Consider the following 25000-nt stretch of genomic DNA (forward strand, 5'->3'; position numbering starts at 1 on the left):
AAGTGCCCTGGTATGAAAAAAAAAAGACTAACACATCAAGGAGGCAGACTTGTGCCTCTATAAAGAGGCGACCCACCACAATGTTAAGAGATTTCAGGTCCTAGAGGTCGCAGAGAGACGGCGGTGATCGCATTTTGTAGCCCAAGCTAAGAAACGTGCAAAATTTCATCCTCCTCCGACTTTATCTTCATGGGGTAAACTGGGCCGGAAGTTTCTACCCTCCCACCACAGCCCCCCTTTAACGTTGTCCGATTGGGCTGAAATTTAGAGGTTGAGCTTTCCTTGGACCCGGGAGCTTATTCTCGAAATTTCAGCTCAATCCGATCACTCCTTCTCTTTTTTCCAAAAACCAAATATAGCCACTTAAACTTCCTTTCTCTTTTTTTTTTTCTTGTTATCCACGTCTAGTGGGCAAAGTTGGCAACTGAGTCAGGTAAATGAGGACTCATTCGAAGCAGAATTCGACCTGTTAGTGTCTTTTGATATTTTCAGATCGAAAAAATCATCCCCCGAATTTACATTTACGAAAAACCTCGTGTTCATATAAGAGCCCGCTATAAGCGGGCTCGGGCTCGTTTTCCTATAAGAGCCCGCAAGCGATTTCCGAAGACCCACCACAATGTTAAGCGATTTCAGATCCTAGCGGTCGCAGAGAGACAGCGGTAATCGCATTTTGTAGCCCAAGCTCAAACTAAGAAACGTGCAAAATTTCACCCCCCTCCGACTTTATCTTCATAGGTAAAAGTGGGCCGGAAGTTTCGACCCTCCGACCACAGCCCCCCTTTAACGTTGTCCGATTGGGCTGAAATTTAGAGGTTAAGCTTTCCTAGGGCCTGGGAGCTTATCCTCGAAATTTCAGCTCAATCTGATCACTCCTTCCCTGTTTTCATAAAACCAAATATCAAGCTTTGTGAAGATTTGCTTGCGTCAAAAATAGATTCCCCTTACTAAAAAACAATTAGAATTGTGTCTCTTTAGTCCAGCGGTCGAGACCCCTGACTGTCAGGCGGAAAACCCGGATTCGATTCACCGTCAGCGAAATTATTTATATACTGAATTTAAAGTTTAAAAAAGAAACTCAGTTTCTTTTTTAAATAACTCCTGACACGATCAGCTAACAGTTAGTCAAGCAATAATAAGTAATAAACTGTACAAAAACGTGCAGAAATTATTTGAAAAAAACTACATTTTCTATAGAGTTAAAGAGGCTGAGTTACAAGGTCGAACCTTAAAAGTTACAGGATTAGAGGCACAGTTGGGGCTGCCGCCCCCAAACTCCTCGCTTTCGCAGTCTTTAAATAAAAAAAGTTTTTTAAACTGAAAGCAACGAGCGACATTAAATCTTTAAAACGAACAGAAATTATTCCGTATATGAAAGGGGCTGTGCCCTCCTCAACGCCTCGCTCTTTACCCTAAAGTTTTTATTGTTTAAAAAAAAGAGTTGTGAGAAAGTCAAACTTTAGCGTAAAGAACGAGGCGTTGAGGAGGGCACAGCCCCTTTCATATACGGAATAATTTCTGTTCGTTTTAAGATTTAATGTCGCTCCTTGGTTTCAGTTTAAAAAACTTTTTTTTTTTTAAAGACTGCGAAAGCGGGGGGTTTGGGGGCGGCAGCCCCCCAACTGTGCCTCCTAATCCCTGTATGTTTTAAGGTTCGACCTTGTAACTCAGCCTCTTTAACTCTTTAGAAAACGTAGTTTTTTTCAAATAATTATCAAACAGTTCGTGGTAACGAACTGTAAGTAAGGAGCGACCCGGCTCAATGGTAACCGAAACTCTAAAAAACGGGATTTTGATACCAATAGATACATCAAAAGAATCAGATTTTAATTCTGATTTCAAATATATAAGTTTCATTAAGTTTAATCTCACTCATCAAAAGTTACGTGCCTGAGAAAATTTAGCTGATTTTCGAAAAAGGGGGAAAGACCCCTAAAAGTTATAGAACCTTAATGAAAATCACACCATCATATTCAGCCTATCAGAGAACCCCCCTTGACAGGTATATAGATCCCATCTGCAAAAATTTGAACTTTTCCATTTTTTGCCCGAAGAAAGATCACGGATGCGTGTTTGTTTGTTTGTTTGTTTTTTTTTTTTTTTTACCCAGGGGTGATCGTATCGACCCAGTGGTCCTAGAATATCATGGGGGGGCTCATTGGAACGGAAATTAAAAGTTCTAGTGCCGTTTTTAAATGACCAAAAAAAATGGAGGGCAAATAGAACCACTCCCATGTTAATTTTTATCACAAAGTGACGCGATCAACAATTTGAGATAGCCATTTTGTTCAGCATGGTCGAAAATATGATACAAATGTCTTTTAGGATGACTTGATCCCCCAAAATCCCCAGGGAGAGGGCTGAAAGTTATGAACTTTACTCAATGTTAACATATAGTATTGGTTATTGGGAAGTATACAGACTTTTTCAGAGGAGATTTTTTCTGGTAGGTGGGGGAAGGAGAGGGTCGGGGGCTATATGGAAGGATCTTTCCATGAAGGAAGTTTTCATGGGGGAAGGGACATTGCTATGAAGGAGGCGCCGGATTTCCCAGCATTATTAAAGAAAAAGATCAGGAATTAAATAAAAAAAAACAAGTTTTTCAACTGATCAACTGATTGTGATTAAGAGGTCATTTTTAAAGAACTGGAAAAAAAATTCGAACTATAGTTTAAAGAGCAGGGTATTGACTAGGGGGCGAACCCCTAATGTACGTGTTAAAAATTTATGAATATAGAAGTTCGTTACGTAAGTTAATTCTAAGTTACGTATATTTATTACCAATAAAAACGTTCGTAAATAAAATTAAACAAGTTTCGAGAAAGCCATTTAACCAAATATAATATTCAAATTTTGTTTTAATTATTCATGTACGTTAAGCCAAAATCAAAAACTTCATTAATTCAAAAATATTCAAAAATGAAATAAAAAAAACAGGTTTTTTTAACTGAAAGTAAGGAACGACGTTAAAACTTAAAACAGACAGAAAGTATTCCGTATATGAAAGGGGCTGTCCCCTCCTCAACGCCTTGCTCTTTACGCTAAAGTTTGACTTTCTCACAACTCTATTTTTTAAACAATAAAAAAACTTTAGCGTAAAGAGCGAGGCGTTGAGGAGTGGGACAGCCCTTCATATACGGAATAATTTCTGTTCGTTTTAAGTTTTAACGTCGTTCCTTACTTTCAGTTAAAAAAACTTGTTTTTTTTATTTAATCAAGTAAAAGGTCACCGACAAGTGTTTTGAGCAAGTAGTTAGTGTCAATCTGTAAACTACTTTGGTTTACACAATTTTCGTACATTAAGTTCTTCGAATTTGGTTGAAAAACTAAAAAAATTGGAAATTTCTTCAAGTTCGTTGCTTTCAAGCTTCAGCATTCCATCAATGTACACAAATACTAATGTAGAAGCTAGGCCAAAACTCTTTTAGAAAGAAAACTATTAAGAAATTTACACTTGATTAGTGGTAAAACAGATTTAATGTTTCTGTAGCTATGTATTTAGTAAGGTTGTGTAATAAGTTTTTTTTTTCAATTCAGAAATGAATTTTTTAAACAAGTAAATTATTTAGGAATGGGGACCCCAAAAATCTCCATTATTAACTAATATTTTTGGTGAAAATATAATTTACAACTGCGTTAGATTCATATTTTTTAAAACATAATTTTTAGGGCCGGTATATGGATGACATAGTTTCAGTCTCGTATTAGGGAGGAGGAATTAAAATAATTTTTGGAATATCTTAATTGTTTGGGGGGTGTTTTCAAATTTACTGTTTAATTAGAAGAGGATGGGAAACTTCATTTCCTTGATGTTATTGTTTAAAAAAATGAAAATACTCTAGATTTTAAACTTTATGGAAAACCGACAAACGGCAATAGAATTTTGACGTTTAGCTCAGGTCACGCTCACCAAGTAAAAATTGATTTGATCATTTCTTTAATTGAATGGATCTTTAGTATTTGCTCTCCGAAGTTTTTAGAGGAGTTGCCTTTTCTAAGAAAATTATTTAAAAAAACTTTCCACAAAATAAATTTTTCAAAGAAAAGTAAAGAACTCCATTAAACAAAAAATGAACTAAAATAAAATCAAATAATCTACCAAGAGTGAAACTACCACAAATCAGCATCGATAAATAAATGAAACCCAAAACGAACTGGAATTACAATAAATAACCGAGTCAAACTCAAAAGGAGCAGAAATTAACATAAGTTTGGCGCAAAACCCCTATGCCATCCCAAGGCCAGAACAAAACCTGCACTTCACCGAAAAAAATATAAATGTTTTTACTTTTATAACTTTAATAAATCAAATACTATTAACATTTTGATTACTAAATATCCGTATATGTATATTAAACTGACAATGCACATTCATTTGTATTTTTACAGTAAAGTGCAAATTTTGCTCCGGCCATGGGAAGGAATAGAGGGCTGTAAGAAAGTCTCCTCCTCAAACACATATTTTCTATCTGGAAATCAACTACGCTGAACAAAATCGCTATCTCAGAATTGTAGTTGGATGTACTTCGGGGAATGATGGGTGTCGGGGGGTGGGGGGGCTAGTTGCCCTCCAATCACTTTTGACTATTAAAAAGGGCACTAGCCATTTGAATTTTCAATCGAGTGAGCTTTTTTTGAAGTTTATAAGACAGCGCCTTCTATAAAAACCTTATATACCCCCAGGGCATAACTGAAAACCCTCGCACTGAGGGCTCTGGGGGAGTGTCCTCCTCAAAAACATATTTTCTACCTGGAAATCACCTACGCTGAACAAAATAGCTATCTCAAAATTTTGATTGGATGTGTTTGGGGGAATGATGGACGTGGGGGGGAGGGGGTGGGCTAGTTGCTCTCCAATCACTTTTGACTATTAAAAAGGGCACTAGCCCTTTGAATTTCCAATCGAATGAGCCTTTTTTGAAGTTTCTACGGCAACACCTTCTATAAAAAGGTTATATACCCCCAGGGCATAACTTAAAACCCTTGCCCTGGGGGTTGTGGGGGAGTGTCCTCCTCAAAACATAATTTCTATCTGGAAATCAACAACACTGAATAAAATGGCTGTCTCAAAATTTTGATTGGATGTATTTGGGGGAATGATGTACGTGGGGGGGGGGGGCTAGTTGCCCTTCAATCACTTTCGACTATTAAAAAGGGCACTAGAACTCTCAATTTCCCAAAGAATGACCCCCTTTTGAAGTTTGTACGACGACCCGTTCCATATGAAGTGCCCTGCTCTAAAGGAAAAAATAATAAATAGAACATTGTGCCAACATCGTTCTTACATGCCCTCATAATAATCGATCGTTGGAATTTGGAATTTCAGCTGAAATAACAATCATCAATTTCAACTGGATTATAGATTCGATCCTGAAGACTCATGATCAATAGAAAATGCACATGCGGTAGTCCACGTTTTTGAAATTCAATCGTATACACATATGCTGCCACCTTTCCAAATATCTGATACTTATCAACATCATTGTTTATATCGTCAAATGTCAGTTTAGCAATTCGAGTAATGAGATCAGGACGATCCTGAGGGGACTATTTCATAATAGAGTTTTTATCCGATTTAATACTTGCTGCTTCTTAAATTCAGGCCAATCAGAATTGCAAGTCATATCTATTAAGAAATCTGGGGGTTCAAGGAGACGAACAATAGCCAAGGCGTCTTCAAAATGTTCAACAAAGTAGCGTGTTGATCCGACGAATGATGACGGTAGTATAACTTTTTCACCAACGAATGCATCCTTTTTCGAGGCCTTTTTTAAGTCTTTAAGAAGTCTTGTAACACCTACGTAGTTTTCCCCCATAATAGTTTTCTGATTAAATTTTATCTAGTCAATATGATCACGCTCAACACGAATAGCGGTATCAACGAGGTACTGTTCGAAAAGTTTTCCACCAAAATGCCAAGCATTAAAACCAATCCTACGCAGATCGGGTGTTACAGCTTGCACAGAAAAGCTTTTCTCATGTTCATGTCGAAAAGCGACAAGATTCCTTGCTAATTCAAACCGTGTTATATGCGGAAGACTTACATAAGATGTTTGAAGTAGCATACCCCTTGACCATCCTGAAGTTCCAGCTGATTTGTTTTACAACCATTTCATTTGGTGGAAAACTATGGTCAGCATTAAGAGTAAACACAATGTATACTTCATTACATGCGGGAGAGTTAAACCGTCTATAATCAACACCATCTGGCAAAGTAAAAACGAGCTGTACGTTTGGAGGCTGTTGTCGCAATGAAGCAGCAAGTTGATTTGAATCATCCTCCATATCTCGCATTTTTCGTAACCTTTGGCATAGTTGTTTTAATCTCTCAATATTTCTTCCAAGAGATTCATTAGAATATGAGAGATCCCGTAATTTAAACGATGTGTGGGGCGTTCCTCAACAGCTTCATTGGAGTCTAAAACGTACATTTGGCTAAATGAAGGTAGCTCAATTTCACTTTCAGTTGTTTGTGACGGATATGCTGAATTGTTTTTGTGATAATTTGTCGAGCTACTTCTAAGCTAGATATATTTTCGACTATTTATGGTTCGATCATTGTTTACGTTGAATGAAGCTAGAGCTAACACACGAGTTCAAGTTTCGAATATGTTTATGAAACTCTTCAGAGAGCAAGTGACGTCTTAAAAAAAGGCAAACCAATTCATTTGGAAATTGAGGTGGTGACATTGCCATTCAACCATGCAAGAAGCAATCTCCAAACAAATTACCTTTGTTCCAGATCCTCCGGAAAATGGAGGGCTCCACAGTGAATACAAGCAACGTTGGAGTGTCCCAAAGATTTATATGTTACATTTACTGAGTTTATGGCACTTTTGTATGTATGTACTTGGTTTTGTGCCAAACTTTGTTGGTAACGAAGATTACGAGGCTGTTATTCTTCTAACTGTGTCTATCTTTGCTCTTCCTTTTCATTTTTGATACACCCTAATACTCGTTTTTGTTTATCTTCTAACCACGCGTGTCTCTGCTGTTCATTTTCATTTTTCATACGCTCTAATTCTTATTTTCGTTTATCTTCTAACCGCGTGTATCTTTGCTCATCTTTTTCATTTTTCGTAAGCTCTAATTTTCGTTTTCGTTGATCTCCTAGCCACGTGTGTCTTTGATCTTCCTTTTCATTTTTGACACGCTATGATTTGCGTTTTCGTTTATCTTCTAACCGTTTGAATCTTTGCTCTTATTTTTCATTTTTAATACGCTCTAGTTGTCGGTTCCGCATATCTTCTAACCGCACCTGGCTTTGCTGTTCATTTTCAATTTGACGCGTTTTTGGATTTTGATCACTTCAGACACTTTAGCAATGGCCTTTTCTGTAGCTATCCGTTTTGGTGTTGTCGTAAGTGATGGTGCAGGTTGTCGATTTTCACATCTTATCACGTTTGATAGTTTTGGTGTTGGTTCGACAGAATCGTCATTAACTGCAACTGCAAATTTTATTTTTTGGGTATTCTTTTAGACATTGTACTGGATAAATAAATGATTGCGTTATATAAATATTAATTAAAAAAAACTTTTTCCACAAAATAAGTTTTTCAAAGAAAAGTAAAGAACTCCATTAAACAAAAAATGAACAAAAATAAAATCAAATAATCTACCAAGCTCGAAACTACCACAAATCAGCATCGATAAATAAATGAAACCCAAAACGAACAGAAATTACAATAAATAACCGAGTCAAACTCAAAACGAGCAGAAATTAACATATGTTGGGCGCAAAACCCCTATGCCTTCCCAATGCCAGAACAAAATTTGCACTTTACTGAAAAAAATTTAAATGTTTTTACTTTTATAACTTTCATAAATCGAATAATTTTAACATTTTGATTACTAAATATCAGTATATGTATATTAAACTGACAATGCACATTCATTTGTATTTTTTCAGTAAAGTGCAAATTTTGCTCTGGCCTTGGGAAGGCATAGGGGTTTCAATTGGAAATTGGAGTGGCTAGTGCCCTTTTTAATAGTCGAAAGTGATTGGAGGGCAACTAGCTTCCCCCACGCCCGTCATTCCCCCAAACACATCCAATGAAAGTTTTGAGATAGCCATTTTGTTCAGCGTAGCGGATTTCCAAATAGAAAATATGTTTCTGAGGAGGACACTCTCCCACAACCCTCAGGGCAAGGGTATAAAGTTATGCCCTGGGGGCATATAAGGTTTTTATTGAAGGTATTGTCATAGAAACTTCAAAACAGGCTCATTAGATTGGAAATTCAAAGGGCTAGTGCCCTTTTTCATAGTCGAAAGTGATTGGAGGACAACTACCCCCCCTACGCCCGTCAGTTCCCCAAACACATCAAATCAAAACTGTTTAGTAGCTAATTTGATCAGCGTAGTTGATTTCCAGATAGAAAATATATTCGTGTCGAATACACTTACCCACAACCTTAAGAGACAGGGTTATAAGTTATGCCCTGGGGGCATATAAGGTTTTTTTATAGAAGGCGTTGTTGTAGAAACTTCAAAAAAGGCTCATTCGATTGAAATTCAAAGGGCTAGTGCCCTTTTTAATAGTCCAAAGGGATTGGAGGGCACCTAGCCCCCCCCACGCCCATAATTCCCCCAAAAACATCCAATCAAAATTGTGAGATGACCATTTTGTTCAACGTAGTTGATTTCCAGATAGATAGATTTTTGAGGAGGACACTCCCCCACAACCCTAGGGAGGGAGAAAAAAAAACACATTGTGCCCACATCGTTCTTTACTTAGGCAGCACTAGCGCGCTGCCTATGATAACTGGCTACATTTGGAAAAATACGTAGCTTATTTAAGATGAATGACGTCATAAACTGTCTTGATGCCAAGACTTACATGACGTCATTGCATAACCCCATATTAATTTTTTACGTATTTTGTATGTGCATAACCCCATTGTAATTTTTACCACATGACGTCATCCGTAAAAACCAAAACTAAGGCTCTTAACGATTTACCTCAGACTTCTGACCTATCTTGATCGTTTTATATGCCAGAATATCGCAAGATACAAATTTTCCCGAAACAATATGGAGCAGTTTTCGATAATCAGAAAAAATACATACATAAATACATACACAATTGTTACTCACATATAAAGATAGAATATATATATATATGTATATATATATATATATATATATATATATATATACATATATATATATATATATATATATATATATATATATATATACCTACATACCCTCAGGGCAAAGGTATTTAAATATATGCATATAGGCATATAAGGTTTTTATAGAAGGCGTTGTCGTAGAAACTTCAAAAAAGGCTCATTCGATTGAAATTCAAAGGACTAGTGCCCTTTTTAATAGTCAAATAGGATTGGAGGGCAACTAGCCCCCCCCACGCCCATCATTCCCCCAAAAACATCCAATCAAAATTGTGAGATGGCCATTTTGTTCAACGTAGTTGATTACCAGATAGAAAATAGGTTTTTGAGGAGGACACTCCCCACAACCCTAGGGAGGGAGAAAAAACAAAAAAAAAACACATTGTGCCCACATCGTTCTTTACTTAGGCAGTGGTAGCGCGATGCCTCTGATAACTGGCTACATTTGGAAAAATACGTAGCTTATTTAAGATGAATGACGTCATAAAATGTCTTGATGCCACGACTTACATGACGTCATTGCATAACCCCATATTGGTTTTTTACGTATTTTTTACGTACATAACCCGTACATAGCCCCATTGTAATTTTTACCACATGACGTCATCCGTAAAAACCAAAATTAAGGCTCTTAACGATTTTCCTCAGACTTCTGACCTATCTTGATCGTTTTTTATGCGAGAATTTCCCAAGATACCAATTTTCCCGAAAATATGGAGCCGTTTTCGAGAAAAAAAAAAGAATTATATATATATATATATATATATATATATATATATATATATATATATATATATATATATATATATACATATATATATAAGAAGACTCTAAGTCATGTAATCACTGTAGAAATGGATTCGTCACTGATCGAGTACGGAGCAGTGATCAAATTCCTTGTCAAAGAAGGTTCTTCGGCTAGAGAAGTCACATATCGGTTGGCCAAGGTGTACCAGCAGGATGCTCCCAAGTATTCCACGGTCACCATATGGAGTGCAGAGTTCAAGCGGGACCGTCAATCCCTGGAAGACGACCCAATGTCCGGTCGCCCTTTGGGAGTGACGACCCCGGAGGTCATCCGGCGTGTGGAAGACCTTGTCATGGCTGATCGTCGTTTAAAGGTCAAAGAAGTTGCAACCGAAGTTGGCATTTCTGAAGGGAGCGTTTTCAACATTCTTCACGACCATCTTCATCTCTCCAAAATGTCTGCCAGATGGGTGCCTCGAAATCTTCAAGTGCAAGATCGACATCAGCGGATGCAGCTCAATTCACAACTTCTCGAGCTCTACAGGAGAGACCCAGAAGACTTCCATTTGCGACTTGTGACTGGAGACGAGACCTGGGTACACCACTGGGACCCTGAGAGCGAGATTGCCTTCAAGAAGTGGAAACACAGTGACTCGCAGCCTCCAAGAAAGTTTCAGACCCAGTCCTCTGCAGGCAAGGTGATGGCATCAGTCTTCTGGGATTCGAAAGGTCTCCTGCTAATCGACAATTAAATCGAAGTTCTACCATCACTGTTGCCTATTACTCGGATCTGATGGTAAAGTTGCGCCAGGCAATCAAGACAAAGAGGCGAGGAATGCTGACTCGTGGTGTTCTCCTTCTTCATGACAATGCGCCAATGCACTAGAGCCGCGTGGCACAAGCTGTAATCAATCAGATGGGCTTTGAACAATTGGCTCACCCACGCTACAGTCCGGATCTGGCCCCAAGCGACTTCCACCTGTTTCGTGCCATGAAGTCAAACCTTCGTGGAAAGTGTTTTGGTGACGATGAGGAGCTGATATCCGCCATGGATCAGTGGTTCAATTCCCAGTCACAAGACTTCTTCCATGCTGGAATTGCGGCACTTGAGCATCGGGGGTCTAAGTGCGTTGAAGTTCGGGAGACTATATGGAAAAGTAGTGATGGTTTTGTTTTTATGAAATAAAGTTTTGTATGCAGTTCTACGAACTTTTTGAACGCCCCTCGTATATAAATGTTTTTTTTTTTTTTTTTTTTTTTTTTGTTTTTTGTTAGTTTTTTTTTTTTTTGAGTTGGTTTTAGGTTGAAATAGTTTTTTTTTTTTTTTTTTTTTTTTTTTTTTTTTTTTTGTTAGTTTTTTTTTTTTTATATATATATATATATATATATATATATATATATATATATATATATATATATATATATATATATATATATATATATATATATATATATATATATATATTTATATATATATATATATATATATATATATATATATATATATATATATATATATATATATATATATATATATATATATATATATATATATATATATATATATATATATATATATATATATATATATATATATATATATAAAAAAAAAAAAAAAAAAAAAAAAAAAATATATATATCAACGTATGTATCGTATGTACATGAGCTTTAACCTTTGCATTAACTGACATTAAAAATTCGAGTAGCATGTCCTTACCTAGAGCATCCTTGACCGTAATTACTGTATTTGTAAGGATTCTTTTAAAGCTCTTTAAGAGCCTTTGTATAAATCTATATTGACAAAGAAATCGAACTATATTCAGTTAAAATGAGAAGTGTTATTGAACGGACAGATGTTTCCCTCTTAGGTAAGATTGAATAAAATAAAAAAAACTAGTTTTTTTTAACTGAAAGTAAGGAACGACGTTAGAACTTAAAACGAACAGAAATTATTCCGTATATGAAATGGGCCGTCCCCTCCTCAACGCCTCGCTCTTTACGCTAAAGTTTTTCATTGTTTAAAAAAAAATAGAGTTGTGAGAAAGTCAAACTTTACCGTAAATAGCGAGGCGTTGAGGAGGGGACAGCCCCTTTCATATACGGAATAATTTCTGTTCGTTTTAAGTTTTAACGTCGTTCCTTACTTTCAGTTAAAAAACCTTGTTTTTTTTATTTAACTTTTGAACATTTTTGAATTAATGCAGGTTTTGATTTTGGCTCACCGTAACTGAATAATTAAACGAAACTTGAATATTAATTTTACTTTTATTTGGTTAAATGGCTTTCTCGAAACCTGTTTAATTTTATTTACGAACGTTTTTGTTAGTAATAAATATACGTAACTTACGAATTAACTTACGTAACGAACTTCTATATTCATATATTTTTAATACGTATATCAGAGGGGTCGCCCCCTAGTCAATACCTTGCTCTTTAGGCTAAAGTTCGGATTCTGTTCCAATTCTTTAAAAATGACCTCTTAATCACAAATGCCGTTAATTAGAATAAATAGCTCTTATGAAAGTACTAAATAATCTTTGGATTAAAGAGCGAGGTATTGACAAAGGGATGAACCCAATCATATACTTAATGTTTTCTGTCCTTTTAAGTTTTGATGTTGCTCCTTACTTTCAGTTGAAAAACTTGTTTTTTTTATATATATAATTTCCGATCTTTTTTTAAATAATGCTGGGAAATCCGGTGCCCCCTTCATAGCAATGTCCCTTCCCCCATGAAAACTTTCTTCATGGAAAGATCCTCCGACACAACCCCCGACCCACTACTCCCCCCGCCCCACTACCAGAAAAAAAATCCCCCCTGAAAAGGTCTGTATACTTCCCAATAACCAATACTATATGTTAACATTGGGTAAAGTTCATAATTTTCAGCCCTCCCCCGCGAACTTCGGGGGAATAAGTCATCCTGAAAGATATAGTTGTTATATTTTTGACCATGTTGAACAAAATGGCTATCTAAAAATTTTCATTGGGTGACTTTGGGAAAAAAATGAGCGTGGGAGGGGGCCTAGTTGCCCTCCATTTTTTTTGTCACTTAAAAAGGCCACTAGAACTTTTAATTTCCGTTCGAGTCAGCCCTCCCACGATATTCTAGGACCACTGGGTCGATACGATAACCCCAGGGAAAAAAACAAACAAATGAACGTTTGTCACGCATTGATCACGCATCCGTGATCTTTCTTCTGGCAAAAAATGCAAAATTCCACATTTTTGTAGATAAGAACTTGAAACTTCTGCAGTAGAGTTATCTAATACGCTGAATATGATGGTGTGATTTTCATTAAGGTTTTATAATTTTTAGGGGGTCTTTCCCCCTTTTTTCGAAAATCAGCCAAATATTCTCAGGCGCGTAACTTTTGATATGTAGGATTTAACTTGATGAAACTTATATATTTGAAATCAGCCTTAAAATATGATTCTTTTGATGTATCTATTGGTATCAAAATTCCGTTTTCTAGAGTTTCGGTTACCATTGAGCCGGGTCGCTCCTTACTTACAGTTCGTTACCACGAACTGTTTGATATAGTTAAATTACGATAAGCAATCTGTCATTGGCTGAAGTCAAAATTACGAACTCCCGCAGATTGCTTTCACCCGTGAGCTATGACAGCCCGACAAGTTTCCATGGCAAATTTTCTTTTTTAAGGCGTAATGTAATTTCTTTTGTTTTTGTTACCCATAACATAGATTGTAAAAATTGAATAGATAAAATTTTCATTGATTACAAGAAGATAATCATGACGTTTCTTTTAAATTTGACTAAATGTATAAAACACGCATCATAAAGCGCCATTTGGCACCCTCAAAGTGCAACTTATCATTTCTGGTGCAACTTATCAAAGGCTGGGGGCACTGGCGCATCATAGAGTTTTTAAGGGCTCATTTAAGAGCTAATTTTAATATTCAATGACTTGTTACTAATTTGAATTGGTAACGCCTTCATACATTGCCAAATTTTACCCAAAAGTAAACTTTGAGCTGTTTTTACATTGTGTCAATAAAAATTTAAAAAATGGCTTTTTAGTAAAATGAATATTTTTCAAAACTATGACAGGGGCAAGAAAATCGAGGGTGTCGGTGCATCTCCCCCTCAATTTCCACCACTAGAACTTGTAAACAGGCAACATCGTAAAGATATGCTGGGCTTATTTTGAAACTAATTTTCACATCTTATCGTTTTTTATAAATCTGACTTGATAATGGAATCATAAAGTGCCATGTGGTACCCAAAAAACGTAATTCGTTTTTTTTTTCTTCTAGTTTTTTTCAATGAGAATACAAAAAAAGGGCATTTTCATAGGCAGTGCAATAGCGCTGCCTAAGTAAGGAGCGATGTGGGCACGACGTATTATTTTTTTTGGTTTGTTTTTCTTAAACCGTGGCACTTTGTATGGAAGGAAATATCGTAGAGACCTCAAAAGGGACTTATTCGATTGCAAATTAAAAGGTCTAGTTCCCTTTCTAATGGTTGAAAGTGATTTAAGGGCAACTAGCCCAACTCCAACGCCCGTCATTTTCCTCAATCATATCCAATCAAAATTTTGAGATAGCCATTTTGTTCAGCGTAGTTAAAAGGTCCGAAAATTATGTCTTTGAGGATGACAACTCCCAGAGCCCCCCGGTCAAGGGTTAAGTGTTACGCCCTGTGGGCATATAAGGTTTTTATAAAAAGGGTGGTCGTAGGAACTTAAGAGAGGGTTCATTGGATTGGTAATTAGAATTTCTAATGCCCTTTATAATATTCAAAGTGATAGGAGGGTGGATGACCCCCACCCACCTCATTTTTTCCCGAAATGTATCTGATAGAAATTTTGAGATGGCCACTTGTTGTCGTAGAAAACTTTGAAAAGGTCTCTTTCAATTGGAAATTGAAAGGGCTAATGCCGTTTTTGATAGTCGAAAGTTATAAGAGGGCAACACGCCGTCTCCTCCCATGCTCATTAATTCCCAAAGCGCGGCTAATAAAATTTTTAGATAGCCATTTTGTTCAGCGTAGTTGAATGGTCTGAAAATCATGTTTATGAGGATGACAGTCCCCCGCCTTCCAGAGCCCTCAGCGCAAGGGTTGTTATTTATGCTGCGAAGGCATATAAGGTTTTTATGGAAAGGGTGGTCGTAAAACTCCAGAATTGGCTCATTTGATTGGAAATCAGATGTTCTAGCGTCCTTTTTATAAGTCACCTACCCCACGTCGTATTTTCCGCAAATGCATCTGATAGAAACTTTGAGATAGCCATTTCTTCATAAATAATCCAAAGATCATATAATGATGACTTTGGGGTTAACAAAATCCCCTAGTGTCTGGCAGTAAGGGTTGTAAGTTATGCCCTGGGGCATATAAGATTCTTATGAAAGGGATGGTCGCTTTTGAGGACGCCTATAGGTAGAAATTTTTGTTCGACGAATTTTTGAATTTTCATAAGCCATTTATTCGGAATCAGTCAGAAGCTCTAATAACTATGGCTCTAGAGTGGCATAACTTCCTCCACCCCATTGGGAAAGGTATGTAAATTGTGCATGTTGCCACATTTTATTAGCAAACACACCTAATGAAATCTAAAATCTTGCGGGTTCGTTGTAAAGAGGTATAAATGGTCAGAAATCATATAGCCTATACCTACGGGTGCGTACTAGATGTCGTGTTATTATACCACGAATTCCATTAATATTCCTATGGTCGTGGGGACTGCGCCCAGAGACGTTTAAAGGGAGGCGGGGCAGTGGCTTCAGGCTTTATGGCTTAAGAGGGATTTGGGGAGCCCACATTGATCAAATCTTTCATTTTGATTCGAATTTTTTCCTAATATTTGAGTTGGGAGGGGAAATAATGATTTTTTCCCTGGTTGACATCAACTCTAGAGACGGCTCTCAATGTGCCACACATACCAAGGGTTACTATGTAGGAGCATCTTAGTTCTTATTAATTATTCTAAGGCAGAATTTTAGGTGGAGGAAGAGGGGTATTATTAATCATATAGATTAGACCCAGCGTTTACCCCGCCCCCCCTCCCCCCCGAAATATATCCCCGTGGAAGACCCTATTGTAGAAGATTAAAGCCCTTATATGCAAATGCTTGGAATTATAAAACAACACGGAAATTACCTAAGACAGTGAATTTTTTTTTAGACCTTTAAAATATTTTGGCTAGCTAGGGAGGATGGGGGATACCTCAAAGGTTGCATTTTGATGCCAAACATTCCAACTTTCATTAAGCTTTAAGATAGATACAGATTTAGTTCTAAGGAAGAGACGAAGGGGTGGGGGTGGAGGTAGAAATTGATGTATAATCCACAGGGCCGTATCCAAGACTTTGGAGGAGGAAACTGGCACCAAAAAAACTTTAAAAATACACAAAAAGTGTTAAACTGATATTTAATGTATCCAGTAGGCCTCTCTGTCCGTAGGCCTAAATCATAGAATTGTAATATTTTATTTTACATAAAGAAATATTTTAATTAATTCTAATTCCTCTACTTCTTTCTTTGTTTAACTGAAGTCTCATAAAGAGCAGTTTGGGCACTAAAACATGCTCTTTTAGGGATGCCCCCCTCCCCGCGCACAATGAATCACTCTTCCCTTCATGGTGGATGATATGCAATTACACATCACCAAACGTAAATTCGTATACAAATTTACCTACCCTTTAACGCAAAAAATAAATCCAATCCGTTTTACAAATTATCCAAGTCGGATACCGTAATAGTATTTCCTATTTGACAGTAAAATATTAAATGAGTGCGGAATTTTTAAATTTGATTAAAAACTCAAGTTCAATCAGAGAAATTCTGCTAAACTTTCTGCTAAGTTTAGTTATTGATTTATACAATAAAAAAAATTTGGAATGGTCTGAACCGTGTTTTCTTCCTAAAGTTTGGAATACAAGTAGAATATTTCTATATGCCTTTTTTGTGTGGAATTCCTTTCTGCAGCTCAATTTCATATATGGGGTTATATTCCAAGGGAGAGGGGTAGTTTTTAGATGGTGTTTTATTTGTGAGAGGCCTATAGGTAGAATTTTCCACCCGAGGAATTTTTGTCAGAGAAGTTTCTGCGAGAACACTTCTAGTGCAAAAATTATAAATCCTTTTGCTATATTGAAGAGCCAAAAGTTCCTCCTCATCTTCCTCCTCCTGCCGAAATTGAATTTTCAATTTCGGAATTTCAATTTTCAATTTTCAATTTCAATTTTCAATGGAATTTTCAATTTCCATTTATTTGGAATTAGTCAGAAGGTCACATAACTATGGCTCTATTGTAACATGACTTCCTCCATCCCATTAGGGAAGGTATGTAAATTCTGCATGCTGCCACTTTTTATTAGCAAATACACCTAATGGAATCTAAAATCTTGTGTGTCCGTTGTAAAGAGGTGTAAATGGTCAGAAATCATATAGCCTATACCTACGGGTGCGTACTAGATGTCGTGCGATTATACCACCAATGCCATTAATGTTCCTAGGGTCGTGGGGACTGCGCCCAGAGACGTTTAAAGGAAGGCGGGGCAGTGGCTTCAGGCTTTATGGCTTAAGATGGATTTGGAGAGCCCACTTTGATCAAATCTTTCATTTTGATTCGGACTTTTTGCTAATATTTGAGTTAGGAGGGGATGTAATGAGTTTTTCCCTGGTCGACACCAACTCTAGAGGCGGCTCTCAATATGCCACACATACCAGGTGGTACTAAGTAGGAGCCACTTATCAAGTCGCAAGTTTCAGTGTTCAGGAAACCAATAAAGTAATTTAATTAACACTTTTGTCCATTCCTTGGGACATGATAAAATAATTACGAACTAAAATTGATATGATAGGGGAAATGAGATCCACCGATAGGATGTTACTAAACTGAGAATTTCATCATTTCATAAGATAGTTGGGGTGGGAGGGGGGATCTGGTTGGAGTGTTTTTAGCTGAAATTTTCCGTGGGGAAACCTTTCTACATATAGAATTTTCAATGGTCAATGTTCAGGGTGAATTCACCTAGTACCAAAATTAAGACTTCTGTAACTATTCTAAAGAGTCAAATGTCCAGAAGAATTCAGAAAATATTATGTTGATTATTATTGCAGAAACAAGTTTTTTTTTACTAACTAAAAGTTCATGGGTAATTTAAATTTCAATTCTAATTAAAATATGTTAAATTCAAATTTATTACATAGAAATTTGCTTTTTTTCCTTTTTTTAAAAATTAATAAAAAAACGTACAGATATAAATTAAGAAAAACAAGTTTTTCTTCAACAAAATTAAAGAGCAAAAATATGTCTAAAGCAGAGTAAAAAAAAATTATAACCCCTTTGGATATAAATTTTTGTGAATTAAACCAAACAAGATTATTTTTAAGTGAAATGGAAACAAAAATATTATGTAAGGTTTATTGTGTATATTTTTGAAACCTAAAAACGAGCGAAAGCTAATTAAGAAAACGAAATTTTACTGATGAAAATAAAGAGCGAAAAAAACGGAAAAAATATTGCTTTGCTGTTTATGCAACATATATCTGCAATATCGCCACAAATAAACTGACTCGTAATATTTCCCCAATTTTGTAGAATTCTGAAAAACTAGCACTCTACTGGCAACAAAACACCAACGCAACAAAACATGATGGTGTTGCGAAACATGGTAGTGTTGCAGAAAATAATCTTCAAGTTGCTTCAGTGGGAACTTACACAACCCTTTAAAACTTGAAAAATCGGAAAGAAAAAAAAAATAAAAACTGCAATTTTTAACTCTGAAACCCTTCTTATATAGTATACAGGTTTTGGAAATAGCGAACATCAAATAAAAAAAAAAAAATGAGAAAGAAATGCGGTTGAAAATCCTGAATATCTGCTAAGCTATATGGTACCAAACCGATCAGGACGGTGGATCTTTCCTTTGATTATTTAAAAAAAAACTTTCCGAAAAATAAGTTTTTCAAAGAAAAGTAAAGGCCATTTTAAACTTAAGTTCAAGAGATACAAATACTTGTTAAAATTCAAACTCAAAACGACCAGAAATTACTATTAAAGATTAAATGAAACCCAAAACGAACAAAAATTAAGCAAGCAGTAATAACAAAAAGCATACAACAGATAAGAATATAAATCAATAAACAAATCTTAAAACGATTAATGCTGAGATCTAATATGCCAATCAATCTTAAAACGAAAAAAAAAATATTTTGCTATTGAAGTATAAATGAAACTTAAAACGAACAGAAATTAAATTAACAATCAGTGCGAACAAACATACAATATATATTAATGTAAATGAATAGATAAATCTTAAAACAAGTGAAACTTAAATTGAATATGCAAATCAAGTTTGAATCAAATAAAAATAACTACAAACAAGAGTTTCGGTATCGCCTCACTGCAGAGGCCTAAGACCTACTGCGTCATTGGTGCCTTACTGAAAACTATATGAGTCTTGAACAGTCTTGGAAAGTATAAACAAAATCAAATTGAATATTAGATATATAATAATATTAACTGTTGAAAGATCCATCAGTTAAAGATTTTTTTCACTGTATTTTTTATTTTCATTTTAAATGCCGTAAGAACTGGAAAAGAATAAATATGTAATATACGAACAATTCGTTTTCAATGAAGCGCCAATGACGCAGAAGGCCTTAGGTTTTTACAGTTAAAGAAAGGGGCAGTATCCAAATTTTGTTTGTAGTGAAACTGTATTTGTCTTGACGAATCTTGGAAAGAACTAAGAAATTAAACTGAATATTTGATGTATAATGATATTAATTGCTGAAAGCTCATTAGTTTAAAATTTTACTGTAATTTTAATATTTATTTTCAATATTAAGTACAAATTAAACATTTGTAATATAATTCGTTTTCAGTAAAACGCCAATGACGCAGTAGGTTTTAGGCTTCTGCAGTGAGGCGATACCCAAACTCTTGTTGGTAGTTATTTTTATTTAAAAAATAAATAAATAAATAATAAATCATTGGAGCCGTATGGCCTTTACTATGGGCAACGCTACAGCGTTGCCTCTGATAGTGCGGTTTTCTTTGGGAATCAGAAGACTATTAATGTTAGGTTTTTACAGATGACCGGGGAAGTCCAATTTATCTTATCCTTTTAGTTTGCTAATTTTGTGTGACAATATTTCAGTGTGGCAACACTGACGAAAATGTGGCACCGGCTTAACGCTTTATAGTTTTGAAACAACCAAAAGAAAAACCTAGGAAAATGCGGTTTTCGAGCACGAATTGACCTACAATGGGTGTGGGGATTAACAAATGTCCCCATTTTGATGATTTTGGTACTTTCATAAATTAATTTTAGGGAGACGTCTACTTAAAAGGCAAAATTCCCGGAAATATGGTAGGATGGTTGAGCCAAGTATTTCTCCAGCAAGGAGAACCATGGACGGAGGAGGACTGATGGATGAAAAATCTGAATATTGTAATGTCAAGCTATCACCGGACAGAAGAGACGTAGAACATTGCATTTTTAACAAAGGTAAGAATAAACTGAATTTAATTTTGCAGTTCAGTATTCAATTCAGTCATAGCCTAAAACAGAAGAGTGTCGGAGTTAATTGAGCAATTTCATTCTTTTGGATTTAGTTTTGAAAAACAACTATAAGAATATTTTTAATAAGAAATAAAATTCCGCCCATACACAGAGAAATGTTGAGTTGTGGATTTAATTGTATACTAGTCCTCCTATAGAGGATCCTCCTACGATGGTGTTCTGCATCACCATGCAATTTAACCCATTGCTGGGAGAAGGTTTGCAGCTCACGGGACGTGTGGACACGCCGGTGAGCCCTGTTGAGTGTACATTTGAAGGGCCTTCCTCCTCCTCCACCTGTATTTATGGCCCCAGGTGAGGGTGCCCCAGTTTCTATTATGGACCTCCAAGGACAAGGTCTCCCTTTTGTCCGTACCTCCTATGGTGGTACCCTGCATATCTGAAGAGCGTTTCCCTATCACCCCCTGGGGGCATGCGAAGTGACCTGGAGGAGATCCCTTGTTCAATCTATGTTAAATTGGTCGAAAAATATCGAGAACTCGGGGTGGGGGAGAGGACAGAATCTATAATCCCCTATAAAACTATTGATTACAGAAAAACTTGGACACTACTTATGAGAAAAAAATTCAAACTCAAGTACTTTTTTCAAAAATTAAAGATTTTTTAGACTCCTTTTTAAGATATGATCGAAGCAAAAACTGTTGTTAATCAATTTGTGTAATAAATCTACAATTTTAGCTCAAATAGAAAAACATCCTAAAAAGGCTCAGTTTTATGTCCAGAAACAAACACTACACCAAAGCAGTAGGCAAATTCACAACCCACAGACGTCTTCTCAGGGGCTTTGGGGAGTCATGTCATCCCCAGAGACCCGCCACTAAATCTCCCAGCTATGCTGAAAAAATGTCCATATCAAAATTTCGATCAGACGACTTTGGGGAACAAAAGAGAGTAGGCCAGCTGCCCTTTAATTCTCCGACCACTCAAAAAGGGCACTAGAGCCCTTAGCCTCGATCCAAATGAGCTCCCTCCCAACTCTCTTCGACCACCGGTTCGATACAATCACCCATGCGTGCAAAAAGTGGGATAGCATGGTAGCTATGCTGCTTGGCAATTTTCATAGCCTAGTGAAATTTTTCAGCAGACTTATGTCAGAAAATACTATTGCTTCCACTATCCCTGAATTTGTTGGTAGCTTTTTGACTTTTGTTGTGTTATTCTAGTAACCGCTTAGCAACTTTTTCTTTATCTGCAATTACCCCTGAGAAGAACAAAAAAACAAGCATCAGTAATCTTTCCTTTACCGAAAAATACAAATTCGATATTTTTCTAGATGGGAGCTTGAAATCTCCGCAACAGAGATCCTCTGATATGCTAAATCCGATGGTGTGATTTTCAGTAGGGTTCTCTGACTTTAGTAGAGAGGGGTCATGAGCTCGTGACAGTACCACGTGGTTTATGGTTTTCTTAGTGAGAATGTAAAAACAGGAATTTTCTCACTTGAAAAACCATGAATTTTGTCGCATTTATGGTTGTTTTCATGGATGGTTTTGTGTGTTGTTCGATTTATTTGATGTTTTTCTCGGATGTCAACATCAAATTATGGGTGTTTTATGGTTTTTGTCAGTGAGAATTTGAAAAACAGGAACTTTGTCACATTTATGGATGTCAACAGCATTTCATGTCTGTTTATGGTTTTTTCAGTGAGAATGAAAAGACAGGAACTTTGTCACATTTATGGATGTCAACAGCAATTCATGTCTGTTTTATGGTTTTCTCACTTGTTGTTCGATTTATTTGATGTTTTTCATGTCTGTTATATGGATGATCCAGAAATAGTATTTGATGTTGTTGTTCAAGCCAAATGTTATGACATTCCCGGAAACAGTTAGATCACGTGTTTCCTTCTCAGCCAATCAGCGAGTCGGATACATCCTCCTTCTCAGCCAATCAGAGACCTGCTTACATATGATTTTCCCCGTTACATAACAATTCACCCTTGAGTGGTTTATGGTTTTCTCAGTGAGAATGAAAAAACAGGAATTTTCTCACTTGAAAAACCATGAATTTTGTCACATTTATGGTTGTTTTCATGGATGGTTATGGATGATTTATGGTTTTTGTCAGTGAGAATTTGAAAAAACAGGAATTTGTCACATTTATGTCTGTTTTTATGGTTTTTGTCAGTGAGAATTGGAAAAACAGGAACTTTCTCACATTTTTGTATGTTTTTATGGTTTTTGTCAGTGAGAATTTGAAAAAACAGGAACTTTCTCACTGAGAAAACCATAAACCACATGGTGTAGTCACGAGTCAGACCACCTGTGCTGTCGACCTCAATTCACCTATCGTGAATCAATAATTCCCCTTAGAAACAACAAATTAATTTCCCCTTTCTTGACAGATCAATCAATCAATGACACCATCTGTCAGACTTTTAAAATTTTCGCCTAGAAACATTTCTCCAGGAATAGATCCAAATCATTAATGTCTTTGCCTCGGGAAACAGTTCTACTGGTCGAACTCCAAAGGATATTAATAACCACTGGCCATGGAAACAATTAAGCAAGAAACATCTTAGCGATGAATTGTTTTAGCGCGCGAAAAGGTTTCTTATTAATTTGAAATGCGTTAGCGCAGGGATGCCAATAACAAAGGAACACGCTGAATTTACGTTTAGGGATTATTTGGGCGAAACCGTTTTAGACAGATTATGGAACTATTTCGGCGAAACAGATAGAGACATTTTAAAAGAAGATTTTTGAAGAGATTTTAGAAGAGAATTTAATGGTGAAACTCTGTGGTCGTTATAATACACAAGTTTCATTTGAACAGTGTTGTGAGGTCCTCTAACCCAACCCCAAAGGTTTCCAATCCTCCTACCCCAACCCCGAAGGAAGCCCCGGTCCTCAAAGCCCCCCAAACTCCCAAAGGACCACCGGCGCCCCCAAAGGCCCACCCAGACCCCCAAAGGCCATCCCCAGGCCCCAAATGTCCCCCAGGCTCCCAACTGGCCCCCCGGCCACGCAAGGGCCCCCCAAGCTACCAAAGGGCCACCGGCGCCCCCAAAGGCCCAACCAGACCCCCAAATGCCCTCCCCGGGCCCCCCAAAGGCACATCGAGCTCCCAAAGGACCAACGGGGTCCCAAAGGCCCTCCACCGGTCCCCAAATGTCCCCCAGGCACCCAAAGATTCTCCCGGTGCCCCAAAGGCCCACCCAGACCCCCAAATGCCATCCCCCGACCCCCAAAGCCCATCCCCCGGGCCCCAAAGGTCCCCCGAGCGCCCAAAGGACCACCGACCCTCAAGGGACCCACAGACCCTCAAAGGCTCTCCCCGAGCACCCGTCTTTCGTTGATGTGTGTTGTCTGAAACCTATGATTTGGGATGTGTAGTTTGCTACTTCAGGCTTTTCTGAGCTAAGGTTTCCTAGTATTTCCTAGGTGAATGTTGTCTGAAACCAATAGTTTGGGATGAGTAGTTTGCTATTTCAGGCTTTTATGAGCTAGGTTTCTTAGCCTTTCGTTGGTGTGTGTTGAGTGAAACGTATGATTTGGGATATGTAGTTTGCTATTTTTGACTTTACTGAATTGGATTTCTTATTCTTTCATAGGTGTGTGGTGTCTGAAACCTATGATGTGGGATGTGTAGTTTGCTATTTTCGACTTTTCTGAGCTGGATTTCTTAGCCTTTCATAGGCATGCGTTGTCAGAAAATTATGATTTGGGATGTATAGTTTGCTATTTCAGGCTTTTCTGAGCTAAGATTTTCTAGTATTTCATAGGTGAATGTTGTCTGAAACCAATAGTTTGGGATGAATAGTTTGCTATTTTTGACTTTTCTGAGCTAGGTTTCTTAGTCTTTCGTTGGTGTGTGTTGACTGAAACCGATGATTTGGGATATGTAGTTTGCTATTTTTGACTTTTCTGAGCTGGATTTCTTAGTCTTTCATAGGCATGTGTTCTATGAAACCTATGATTTGGGATGGGTGGATTGCTACTTTTGACTTTTCTGAGCTTGATTTCTTAGCCTTTCCTATGTGTTTGTTGTCTGAAACCTATAGTTTGGGATGACTTGTTTGCTATTTTTGACTTTTCTGAGCGTCTATTTCTTAGCCTTTCATAGGTGAGTGTTGTCTGAAACCTATGATTTGGGATATGTAATTTGCTATTTCTGACTTTTCATAACCGGTTTTCTTAGTCTTTCGTAGGTGTGTGGTGTCTGAAACCTATGATTTGGGGTGTGTGGGTTACTATTTTTTTGACTTTTCTGAGCTGAATTTCTTAGCCATTCATAGGTGTGTGTTGACTGAAACCTATGATTTGGAATGGTTAATTTGCTATTTTTGACTTTTCTGAGCTAGATTTCTTAGCCTATCATATGTTTGTCCTTTCAGAAAATTATGATTTGGGAGGTGTAGTTTGCTTTTTGGACTTTTCAGAGCTAGGATTCTTAGTCACTCATAGGTGTTTGTTGTCTGAAACTTCGAGTTTGGGATGAGTAGTTGGCTATTTCAGACTTTTCTGAGCTAAGGTTTCTTAGTATTTCGTAGGTGAATGCTGTCTGAAACTTATGATTTGGGATATGTAAATTACTATTTCGGGCTTTTTTGAGTTGTATTTCTTA

At 36.8% G+C, this 25000-nt stretch overlaps 2 protein-coding genes across 2 annotated transcripts in view; both read left to right on the forward strand.

The window, feature by feature from the left end:
* The first annotated feature begins 9986 nt into the window (after positions 1-9986).
* On the forward strand, positions 9987-10631 carry LOC148954755 (protein GVQW3-like). Its single transcript, XM_089086503.1, has one exon. It carries the CDS (start codon positions 9987-9989, stop codon positions 10629-10631), a length of 645 nt encoding a protein of 214 aa, XP_088942629.1.
* Positions 10632-11707: 1076 nt separating this feature from the next.
* The window catches only part of LOC148954756 (uncharacterized), a 62616-nt gene continuing 49323 nt past the window's right edge, over positions 11708-25000 (forward strand). Inside the window, exons 1-2 of the mRNA XM_089086728.1 lie at positions 11708-11747; positions 20183-20359. Coding sequence (XP_088942854.1) covers positions 11708-11747; positions 20183-20359 — 217 coding nt within the window. The remainder of the gene's footprint in view (positions 11748-20182; positions 20360-25000) is intronic.

The sequence above is a fragment of the Artemia sp. Qi Xiang Cuo genome, chromosome 3 (assembly GCF_049724085.1).
Source record: "Artemia sp. Qi Xiang Cuo chromosome 3, ASM4972408v1, whole genome shotgun sequence".
Taxonomy (NCBI): Eukaryota; Metazoa; Arthropoda; class Branchiopoda; order Anostraca; family Artemiidae; genus Artemia; species Artemia sp. Qi Xiang Cuo.